This window comes from Zophobas morio, unplaced genomic scaffold (assembly GCF_036711695.1).
Source record: "Zophobas morio isolate AGI-343-1 ecotype UQ-CSIRO unplaced genomic scaffold, CSIRO_AGI_Zmor_V1 ptg000131l, whole genome shotgun sequence".
NCBI classification, from domain to species: Eukaryota; Metazoa; Arthropoda; class Insecta; order Coleoptera; family Tenebrionidae; genus Zophobas; species Zophobas morio.
Genome location: NW_026972236.1, coordinates 582,559 through 594,638, shown reverse-complemented (window position 1 = coordinate 594,638; position 12,080 = coordinate 582,559). Strand labels below are relative to the sequence as shown.

At 35.7% G+C, this 12,080-nt stretch overlaps 1 protein-coding gene across 1 annotated transcript; it reads left to right on the top strand.

Moving 5' to 3' along the window:
• The first annotated feature begins 323 nt into the window (after positions 1–323).
• LOC135145194 (dnaJ homolog subfamily C member 7 homolog) lies at positions 324–3,425 on the top strand. The gene is made up of 16 exons (XM_064077306.1): positions 324–989; positions 1,043–1,124; positions 1,181–1,308; positions 1,360–1,461; positions 1,519–1,624; positions 1,674–1,776; positions 1,830–1,904; positions 1,957–2,091; positions 2,145–2,178; positions 2,236–2,352; positions 2,408–2,492; positions 2,553–2,617; positions 2,683–2,815; positions 2,871–3,064; positions 3,120–3,249; positions 3,309–3,425. The coding sequence occupies exons 1-16, from the start codon at positions 537–539 to the stop codon at positions 3,320–3,322; spliced, it is 1,956 nt and encodes a 651-aa protein (XP_063933376.1). The 5' UTR covers positions 324–536; the 3' UTR covers positions 3,323–3,425.
• Positions 3,426–12,080: the final 8,655 nt, after the last annotated feature.

Sequence of the window (12,080 nt, the reverse complement as noted above, 5' to 3'; positions counted from 1 at the left end):
ATTTATCATCAGCTGATAATAACGTTCCCATGGTGAATAAATTTGCCTTACAGGGAAGAAGCAAGTACTCAAAAAGAAAAAGGACTTTTTCTTCCGGCATACATACAACTGTCCATATGTCTACAATGCCTGTTCAACTCTCGAGCCATCTGGATAGTGTTTCAGCTAGTAGTCCATCAACGACTAGTTTTAAAAATCAAGAATTTACAACTCAAGAACTTCCCGTTAACTTTGAGTTTCCAAGATCTTATACGTCTTGCAAAGATGAGAGTAGTCCATTGCTTTTTTCTTCTCCGGGCACATCCAGCACTCCCCTAAATTACGTCTTGCGACGCGCTCAAAAATTGGCTCATAGAAAAAAACTTTCCTTTGACGCTGGCAAAAACTTAAATTGTTATACAACCGAAAAAACTTATTCTTCCACCAGTAACTATGCCAGTTTTCCGGCTTCTAACCAGGTGAGCGCTGAAGATAAGGATGGTGCAAATATTAACGCCCTTGCAGAAATCTCAAAACTAAAGGAATCGCAACCACTGATGTACTTAAAAGATTTTTCCCCTGAAGCAGCAAGAGACGGTGCAAGCGTTCCATCCGTTGACTTTGTAAAACAACTTCAAAACTCGTCAGGAAGCTCATTTTCATATTTACAGGGGTATAAAGAGAGGGAAAGCGTTACTATTAAGTTTGACACCAATTCTCTTTTTAAGAGCGAGGAATCAAGTAAGATACCGTCAGAGATTAACAACGTAAAGGCGTGCTTCGAGGCGGATTTTTGTTTTTCACCGTTTTCAAGCCCTTTAGAGTTTAATAACAAAGCAATGTGTTCAAAATCTGTAAATAAACAACCAATTCAGGCAGTCAAACCAGTTAAATTTACTTTTTCACCCATTCCCAGTTTTAAAGTCAATGGTATTGTTCCACAATTTTCTAGAACAGTAAATATGAACTCTGAAAAAAGCGGTGAAGGCGTTTTACAAAGCAACGTTAACGTAAGTATCTCTTTTAGCTTCATATATACTTAAAAAATTGTATGATGTTTCAGGAAGACTTTGAGAGAACTAAGAGTGAGGGAATTGCTTTATATAAAAGCCAAATGTACGAGGAAGCGGCCCGTAAATTTACAGGTATTCTTTTACTGAATATGAGTGGCGTTACAGTGTCCTACAAGTTGTCCTTTTAGATGCACTACTTACTATTAAATGTGGTGCTCATTTGAAGCATAAGGCAACCTGTCTTCACAACAGGGCCCTTTCGTACTTTAAACTAAATGATCTTTCCAAGGCTATAGAAGATTGGTCTGAAGCATTGGTTAGTTTAATTGTTGTTTTTTAATAACTAAGCCTATTAAAAATCGTTTAGAAAATTGATCCGTTTTATCATAAGGCTGAGCTATTCCAAGCGGATGCACTTGTTAAATTTGGAAGGCTGGATACGGTCTCCCACATATACAAACGGCTTAGGGTTCGCGCCTTACTTTATAGTTTGTGTGTAATGCCCAATTTTTGTGTTACTGTAAAGAATTGTCTTCTAGCGCCTGAGTTGGACGTTTTATTGCAAGAGCGCTTGGTTGTTTTCGAGAAAGTTACTGATTTAGAAGCTAAAGTTGCTCTTGCTATAGAGAATGGTACTTTATTATAAACTTTTGTTGTTAACTTAATGGTACCTAGTTATAGCACAAAAATCTGAGAGGGATGGTCTTGTTCTTTCAGTGGGGTTCTTTTCCTGCCAAGAGTTATTAAAAGTGTGTAGTCATTCAGTAGAGTTTATGACCCAGAAGTAATTATTACTAACCGCTAATAACTTTTTTACTTATTCATTTCCACTAATAGGGCTACACTACTTCGATTGACTGGCAAGGTCTTGGAAGCCTACGACTATATAAAGAAGCTATATAGTGATGATAAGTACCTAGCGCTATGGTGGCAGTGGCCCTTTTTAGTTTAACGTTTATTGCAGAAACAAATGCGTTCCCTTGCTCTGGAAGGAATACGGCTATTGCATATATTATTCCTGTTTCTTTGACGACCGAAGTCCTAATTTTGAGGAGTTTTCCTCTTTTCTTTCGACTTTGCGCCTCAGTAACTTTTCAAAGTACACTCTAATTCCTTGTTTTAAATTATAACCTTTCAAGTAACCGACAATAGAAACCTAAGTGAGGTTTTCGCGGAGCTTCTGGAGGTTCACAGTTTAAGATCAATCTCCAGCTATAATTTGTTATTAAATATATTTTTACAGCTGGAAAGTAAAATGGGGAAAATGAAGTTAAAAAAACTAGAGGCTAAGAAGTTTTATGCTAACCAGTTATATATTCAAGCTATCGAATGTTATACTGAATGCTTAAATTTCGACCCCGTATGAGTTATTATGCACCCTTTAAGGGTTCTTCGATCATTGCCTTCTTCATTAGGCTCATTCTTTTTATAACGCTATAATATATCAAAATCGCGCGCAATGCAAGTACAATCTTAGCCTGTATCCTGAAAGTTTTACGGGTGGGTCTTATGATTTAGGCGTACCACCGAGTTCTAACGACTTTATTTTGCGCACATTAGACTGCTCCTCCAGCATTTCGGAGAATCCCCATTATCTTAAACCCCGCCTTTTTGAGTTAAAATTGGTTTGTCTATGTTAATAGTTGTACAGTCCTTTTTTGGGCTCCTTTATGTTATTTCGCTATTTTAGCTAGTTCAGCTTGAGAGATTCGCTCACTTGCTTGAAAAGGCAGTTCTTTTACTAAAAGCTTTCCCAGACAACAAGGAGGTGAAAAAGATGCATGTGTATGTTGTACAGCAACTGCAGTTGAGACGCGAGCGGGGTGAGCACCATATACCATAAATAGTTTTTACCCTTATTTTTTCCCTGTAACCCAGTGGAGAGAGAGGTTGAGAAAGGATTTAGTGAAAAGACTCATTACGACGTGCTAGAAATCTCTCGCACGGCTAGTGAGCTGGAAATTAAGAAGGCCTACAGGGTTAAGGCGCTTATGTGGCACCCAGACAAACACGTGGAAAAATCGGAAGAGGAACGTTTATTTGCTGCTGCTTATTTCAGGCATGTCCAGCAGGTTTTATATTCTTAACCTATGATAGTCCCCGTTCGGTAACGTTTTCAAGTTATAGGCCTTCGACGTGCTGGGTAATAGGGATACCCGCAAAGCATATGATAGAGAACTGCTGTTTAAAAATAGGCGTAGCACTCATAACTTCGGGCAAACTTATTATAAGGGTAGTGCCCACTACTCCGATACAGGTTATAAATATTAGTCAGCTTGATTTTTAGAACTCTTTACTAAAATAACTGCTCTTAAGGGAAGAAAAAGTAAATAACGTAACCTGATTTGAGGCATAGCTTAATAAAGCAGTTAAGTTCCTAACAACACCCTTTTTTACACATGGAGAAATTAAAGAATTCACTGCATGCAACAAGTAACCAAGTAAACTAAGTTTGTTATTCCTTTTTTTTGAAGTCAATAAATTCCGGTTTGGCAAGCCTTTATTAATAAGATTTTATAGATTGACGAAGTATATTATAAATTGATCTCACATTTTTATTATAAACTAAGGGGAGCTCTTTTCCCCTCGTAGCGTAACATACAGCGCTGGGGAATATAATTACTTTTTTTTAGACCATACGATAGAATGCGTACCTTAAAGTTCTCCCTTTTCTACGAGAACTTGAGTAAGGGGTAGTTGTAATTTTACTGTTAGGAAGTCTTCCTTGTTCGTAAACAATGTACGATACTATTATACGAAAAGCTCTGAAACCAAAAAATATAAGTAGAAAAGGCTGAATAAGTTACTGTTTCTTTAGTTGAAGTTTTCATCATTGTAAACTTTTAATTGGAATATATAACTATTTCTACTATTAATAATGATAAAGCCAAGCCAAATTTTCATTTCTACTGGTTCTTGATCTTTTGTTCTTTATCGTTCTCTTCCAACTTCCAGAGTTTCTAATACTTTATATATATCAAATTCGCCTATTTATTATATTATAAGGCCCCTAGACAGAATTTACTCCACCGTTTTGAGGTGCAAGTTGAAATTCACTACCTTCCACACACCTTACGTATTACGTATTAATATATGTGCTGTCTGTACACAAATAATTAAATTAGATTTTTGGTGACTTGAACCACAAATATAGTCAATAATAACGGCGAATTTACATCTGTAACTTCCTTTATAGATTTTTCGCACCAAGCTTGTTATTACAAATTTTTGGTTAACTTTTAAACACTAATACAGAGTAAGTTCAGTACACAGTAACCTATCTACGGATGGACTAAAAAATTAATTGTAGGAACATGTCATGTAGCCTTATATTGAAAGGCGAGAGTGCACAAGGAAAAGTTGGGAGCTCCCATTGACGCCAGTGACTGTGCAGGTTAATTATCCTCCGTTCACTATAATAGCCACACAGTTGTTACTCCCTATAGCGGGGTTTGCATCCATTTAACAGCTTCAGCCGAAAGTAAGGCTACTAATTTTTTTATTATAACAAATTTCCAGTGTTTTTCTCCGGTGTATGCCTATTTATGTATAAAAGGTAATTTTAAGCTTTACAAAGAGAACCCGGACGGAATGTATTCCTTTGCTTAGTATTGGTAACGCCCAGCTTGATTCGTGTCAATTTCAGGTGCTTATCGTTTACCTTCGCCCTACTTGCGTTCACCTCGGAACAGGTTTCAGTGGATAGGCTCAATCGAAATTTGTGCAATCAATATACTTATCGTTAAATACTGTCCCAAAGTTTTCTGCCAGTCGGAATTAGAGACTGTTATCCTTTATGAGTTATTGGCAATAGAATTTAAAGGTAGTTTTAACAATAATTGATCTAAGCTAGTTTCACGGCGTTCCCCTTTGCCAGTTGGGTTGTGGCTTGTGCGCCTTAACAATTATACCTTACTTTTATTTATTTGTTTGCTTAATTTCAAACAAACAAAAGCTATAGATAAGAATACTAATAAACTTATATAATACTTTACTGGAACGCCTCAAGATTAGAAACAAGAAAAAAGAATGAGATTAATTTAAGAATGAATATTGACCTTGCCCTTATTTATAAAACATATTTAAAGAGTGGTATCAGGTAACAGATGTGGCTTTTATTATAAAAAGGATAAGAAACTTATTTTTGACTATAATTAGAACTACAAAGTATAAAAGTAGCTGGTAAACTTGTCAATTCTTCGGTATGCTGGTTTGAAACATTAGTAACTTCTTATATAACTCCCCGGATATTAAAGTTTTAAAGAAACTAATAATACCTTAATGGCCATGTACGAGTTTTGCGGTAACAAGAATAAGTATGTACCATCTGATTAAATATATTAACTCCACCTTTAGTAGAGTATGTAGAAGTTTATTAGCTCCATTTCTCAATAGATTCGTTAATGACTTTTGTAGGAAAGCACGGTAAAAATAAAATGACTTCGATTTTTTAGTATGAAAGTAAATAAAGTTCGATTGTGATCAAATTCAAGTTGAAATATAAGAAAACTGACTTTTAATAGGAAGAAAACTTAGAGAAATTTCCCTTTTATTTTTTCTTGAAGTTCCAACAAGCGTATTGTTGTAGTCTTCAAGCGTGCTCCCGGCTAAAGGGTAAACCAATTTATTTATGATCTCGTTAGTACCATGAATAGATTGAGACAAATTTATAAGGTGGTACGCAGGAAGTTGAGCTTGAGTAAAACGAGCTTCGTTTCCCATATGATACAGCGCTTATCAAATAAAAGTTTTCGGCGTCACACAGGGGAAATATTGTTGAGCAAAGATCCCAGTTCATAATTTTTAACGCAGTTGTCATTTTTAGGCAATTCTTTTGATTGTTTTAAAAATTGTTTTATCGCTAAATTATTAGCATATAACATTCGCTTAAAAATAAACAGTAGCCAGCTGCAAAGCTTTTTTTTTTGAGTTATGGGGAGAGACTGCCCCAGGGTTATGGTAGCTAATTTGCTAGCTACCAACAAAGATCTACAAACAAACTTTTTGCGGAACCGGGAAATAAAGAGAATCTTTCGCAGGCGAAGGCTTCTAAGAAGCGCAAGGGGCAGCAACCAGCTTTAGGACTTCAACCAGAAATATTTTCCGTTTTCCCTTCTCCTATGAATACTGACCAAGGTACTGTTAATATTGAACATACGTAAGTTCAAACTGTACTGATGGATATCTTTAAAGTTTAAGCATAAATACAACTCAAAGTAAGGGAGCCCTACTTGACGCTAATGGACATGAATTTTATACTTATCAGTTACCTTCTGAAACAGAAATGAAGGTGGTCTTGCGTGGCGTCTTTATTGAGCTAGACGCCGAATATATTAGACAAAAGCTGGGGATTCAAGGGTTCCATCCTTCTGCAGTCATCGGAATGTGCGACGCTATGGCAAGCTTAGGACTCCATTGCTTTTGGTCCTTGTTAACTTACCTCAATCTAAAAGTGTATATAACGTAAGGAAATATCAGATGATTAAAAGGAGAAGAGGCTGTCTTAAAACAAAATATATGAGGACAGGCTTTTTAAGGATAAAAAAGCCTACAACTAAGTCAATAATTTATTAAAGAAGGAATGGGTGAAACTCAATAACAAACTTTGGGAACGGAAGCTAAAATTGTTTAAGTCCTGTGGTCTTGTTGTTATGGAAATAAAAAGCATCTCTCAACACTTGCAGCAATTTATTAAGCATACCACCCGTATATCATAAGAATGGTGTAGCACATCCTGCCATAGATAAATGTAACGTTTTTGCTCAACACCTATCCTCGTTATCCCAAAGTTTCGCTACGACCCAAGAAGAGGGACTTGGTATGAGGCAACCTTTAATAATGATTTAGACGATCTTTATTTTACTAGCTGCGAAGAAAATTTTTATATAATCAACTCGTTAAAGACCAAAAAGGCTGTGGGACTAGACGGGATATCCAACCAGATGCTCAAACTTTTTTTTACTACTAAGACTGTAAAGGAGCTTTTTAATTCGATGTTAACTATATCTTACTCTATAATCGTTGGAAATTAGCAGAAGTTGTTTTTACACCAAATTAAAAAAACCAGGAAAATTTATTACAGACTATCGACCATAAGTTTACTATCCTGGCAAAGTAGCGGAGGTTGTGATATCCGCAAAATTAAAAAATTTTACGAATGAAAAGAACATTATTCTAGAGCGTCAATTTGGTTTCCAATCTACATATCAACAGATTTTAAGACTTTTAGAATGTGCTACTAAAGCCTTTTACGATCGAAATTATACCACAATAGTATTTGTAGACGTCGAGGGAGCCTTAGATAAAGTTTGGCACAGAGGACTTGTCTATAAGATGGCCAAATTTAACTTACCTGGGCCCTCAGTCCAGATAACAAATAGTTATTTATTACATAGAAAATTCACAGCCAGTATAGGAACGGTTAATTCAAATTTGAGGAATTTAAACGTTGAAGTCCCTTAAGCAACACTTTCATCGCCGCTTTTATTCGCGATTTATATGGCAGATATCCCCAATATGCGGAAGACACAGCTTTATTCTGCGGCTCTAAATCGACGGCACTTGCTATTAAAAACTTACAACTTTATTTGTACACGCTGGGAACCTGGGTTACTGATTGGAAGATAACGATCAATGCTTCTAAGAGTGCAGCAATGATAATTTCAACGAGAAGAGTTAATATTCTAAAGCGTGAACTCTACATGAATTTAAAACTGCTTTTCCGTGAAGCTTTCGTGTTAAGTACTTAGGGGTTATTATAGATCATAAATTAACTTGCTCATGTTGAGTTTGTCCTGAGAAAAATGAACACTGCCAAGAATGTCCTATACCATTGATATGTAGGCGCGGAAAATCTACCTTAAAAACAAGCTGCTTTTATATAAATACATTATTAATCACCCAATTATGGTATGCTTGCATTTGTTGGTACTTTGAGCGTCATATAAATAGGCTGCAGATTTTTCGAAAGAAAATCCTCAGAATAATCACTGATATCCCATGGTTCGTACGTAATGCTCAGTTACATGCTGACCGCCAATTGAAAACAAACGGCTTTGTTCTTACAAATTGCGACTAAGTACTATAAAGAATACAATTTACATATCATTTGTTTATTGGTCAATGCTGTTAGTTATAACCCAGACCAGTATAACAGGTATAAAAGATCTAAACACATTTAAAGATCGCTTCCTTAGAGCCTCGATTCACCATCCTAATTATTTGTCGTTTACTCATTCATAATATAATTTAATTTACACTTTATTATTGTAATTATTATTATTTTTTTTTAAGGATAAATAACTCATATATAAGAGTGACGAATTTATATAAACTATTATATCAGTATGCTTACTCGACTTAAGTATTATTACAATTCAATTAATACATAAAAGCAAAAAAAAAATTAAGCGGATTATAGTAAATTTATATATTATCACTTAAATTGTTTTTTTATTATTATCATTATTTACTTATTTTATACTAATTATTTTTGATAATAAAATCTATTTTTTTGTTTGGTTGTTGCTTTCTTTATATAACTTGCCCATGGGCTGGTACGCAAACATTAAAAATGAAGACGCTTCGAGGGAATTGATCCTTCTTAACCTCTCTTATAGTTTAAGAGGGGAATAAAAATTAAGCAGCAAAGAAGTGCTATTCAAATTTACTGTAGTATGTCAGTAAAAAATAAATAAATAAATTAACAGGTAGTCGCATTAATTTTTTTTCCTGAGCTTTCGTCTTAGTCTCCTACTTACATCCGTACCTTACATATAGATACCTATGTACAGTTAAAATCCAAAGGCTTAATAGTTTAAATACCAGGGTTCAAAGGTTAAATAACCTAAGAAAAGATTAAGAGCTCAATACTCTACCGACTAAGCAAACATCATTGGTTTCAGCGTATATGAAAAACTAAAAACGATTGATGAGTATCCCAACTGAAAAATTCAGGTTGAGTCCTCTCTCAGAAGAAAGAAGACTCTAATTGCTCCACACGATCCAATTTTAATTGATGAAGATAAGGAATCTATAGCCTGGGATGCAATCATAAGCTCTATCGACGTGAGCCTTTTTTCCAATAATAAGACTTTGAAGTTATCAAAAGGAATACTCGGAGCTAAATGAAGTAAAATTGTTATGGGGAGAACTTGAAAAAAGTTTAAATATAAGAATACCAGCCACTAGAGTGATCCTTGAAAAGGAAATGATGGAATTGAAACTTGGGCTAAACGATTCTATAGTTTCGCATGATAGAATAAATAACATTGTTGAGGGTATAAACTCACACAACTATGGTTTTAAAATCTCCGAGCACATGGAAATAAACCGATTTTTATGTGCTCTTCCGGATGAACCTAATCGGGAATTATTTAATTATGACAAATTCTTGAAAATCAGAGATCCCACCACCAACATATCATGCCTCGAGCTAGTTAAAATGGTAGAGGCATGGCAAGTTACCTGCAGTCGTTTCCAGTACAAGGGCAAACAGGAAGCTGTCTTTAGGGTTGGTAAGGAAAAAAATTTAATTTTACCAGCAAACAATTCTTTCAAAGCCTGGGATGCACCATTTGCAAGAGAAACAATCAATCAGAAGAAGATTGCTATTTCAGGAACAAATGTCAAAGAGGCGGTAATCATAGTTATAATGAAAAGAAATGTCCTTTTAGGTACAAGAAGTGCTATAAATGTGATAAAATAGGACACACAGCCTCCCGCTGCAGAACAAAAACACACTGGGAGCCAGCTTTCAAGGTAACTAAAGGACATTCTAAATTTATTCTTGACTCTGGTGCAAGCGGTCAAGTGGTCAACGATGCGTGCATCCTAAAAGATTTTAGGGATGGCAGAGAATATGTACGTGGAGTATCTGAAAAAGCTTTAGCAACAGGTGAAGCTCTCTACGAAGATAGGCGTGTGCCATTTATCCCCGAGAACTGATAGTATCCTACTTAGCTTGGAAAAATGTGTGGTTAAAGAGAAACTGTGGTTTTTTACAAAGCAAAAGCGATCGTTTTCAAAGAAGATTTAATTAATGCAAAGCGAGCTTACTAAATTCCACAAGGGTCTTAGCTATAAGCAACAGCGAAGGAATTTAAAAGGTGACGAAAGAGATAACGTGTGGCCCGTGGGGCTATTTTTTGGCGTGAAACACTCGATCACGTCGGTATCAGAAATATCAAAAAGCCTATAAAGGGTAATAGCCTCGTTCACCACTTTGAAGGCAGCAATTTAAATTGCGACGTACTAAAGTTAATCGAAGGCCAGTGAACGATTACTCTTACCTTAATACTAAGAAGGAAATGGATGTAGACCTACACGGCCCCTATCCCGAGTCTATTGGCGGGCATATCACAATAGTTTTTAAAAAAACTATATTTATTTCGGTTAACTCCTGCAGAAACAAGAGAAATGTTTATTTGGTGGTTGAAAAAAACAATGGGGAATAGGTATAACATCAAAAAAATTCATAGTGATAATAGGTCTGAGTTCATCTCGGATAATTGGATATACATGTGTAAACCTAGAAGCATTACCCCCACTTATACAGCGCCAGACACTCCGTCTCATAACCCGATAGAAAAAGGTACAATGGCACACTGAAGTCCATGACGAAAGCAATGTTATTAGATGCCATTTTATCAAAAGCCTTTTGGGCAGAAGCAATGAGTCACGCCGCCCTAATAGTAAACCAGAAACCTCGCGCTTGGGAACTTTTTTATGGGATCAAACCTGATTTAACTAAACTAATCATATTTCGCACGAGGGTCACCTTATTTAACCTGGAGGACTAGTGAACAAGGGTCTAAGGACATAGGACATATTACTTGACCTAGCAGCGGACTCATGCGGACGTTGTTATAGGATTTACAACTTTACAGATGCTAAAGTAATTAAAAAGCGCAATTTCTTGCCGTTATACGAACATAATAATCCAATGGAGGAAGAAATCACAACTGATGTATTAAATTTTTAAGACGAAGAGAAATACATCATCCAACTCTAACACAGGCAATAGGGTGGATGGCCAAGAGCATAGGACATTCTCACTACAAACGAAAAGCCCTATCACAAATCAACGAGTCAAGTCGATTTCTTTAAAAAGTGGAAAGCGAAAATCCTTTACTGGTAGGATAACTGGTATAAAAAGAAACCGTTAATTCGTATAATTTGATGACGGTGAAGTTATCAACGACATAAGGTTGGGTGAGATGAAGTCTGATGCATACAAAGTAACTACCTATCTCTTTAAGAGTGCAACTGAAGAACTTAAGGGCCCCGAGTAGACTAATTCTATGTGAAAGGAGCTAAACTACTTCGACGATAATAATACTTGGAATATTTACGACCTAAGCCGTGGGGAACAGTGAGCATTTGAGGGATACCAAATGGTCATTTAGATTAAAAGAACGATGGTTCAAAGAAATCGATATGCTTCAGAGGATTCTCAAAGTACATGGAAAGAACTACTATAAAAGCATGGATCCAAAGATATCGCGTGAAACGGCAAGATTGTTAATGGTTATTGCTTACAAAGGTGGAAAACAAAAAACTTTTTAAAAAAAAAATTTAGAGACAATCTCTTTGGTAAGCGTTAAAATTAAGGAATCGGGGGAAGAGTTGAGAAAAGATCCCAGTTCATAATTTTTAACACAAGTTGCTATTTTTAGGCAATTCTTTTGACTGTTTTAAGGGTTGCTTTAACGCTAAATTATGAGCACTTAAGTAACATTCGCTTAAAAATAAACAGAAAGTTGTATTATTTTTTTCTGCGCTTTCGCCTTTGTGTCTTCCGTGCATGTGCACTTTATATATATATATATATATATATACCTGCGTACAGTTAATTTCCAAAGGCTTAAGGTTTAAATACCAGCGTTACCTTTTTCCTCTATTTGCCCGGCTTAATGCGATATAAATATGAAAAGTACATTTAACGCTAAAATCCAGTATTTATTCATATAGTACTGTATTCATGGGAGTATAGTACTCGGTACAATGAGATATAAAAGAAGTCCTGAGATCCCTAGTTGTCATGTCATCGAAGCGCAAACAAAATATTGGAAATTTAAAATCGTGCTT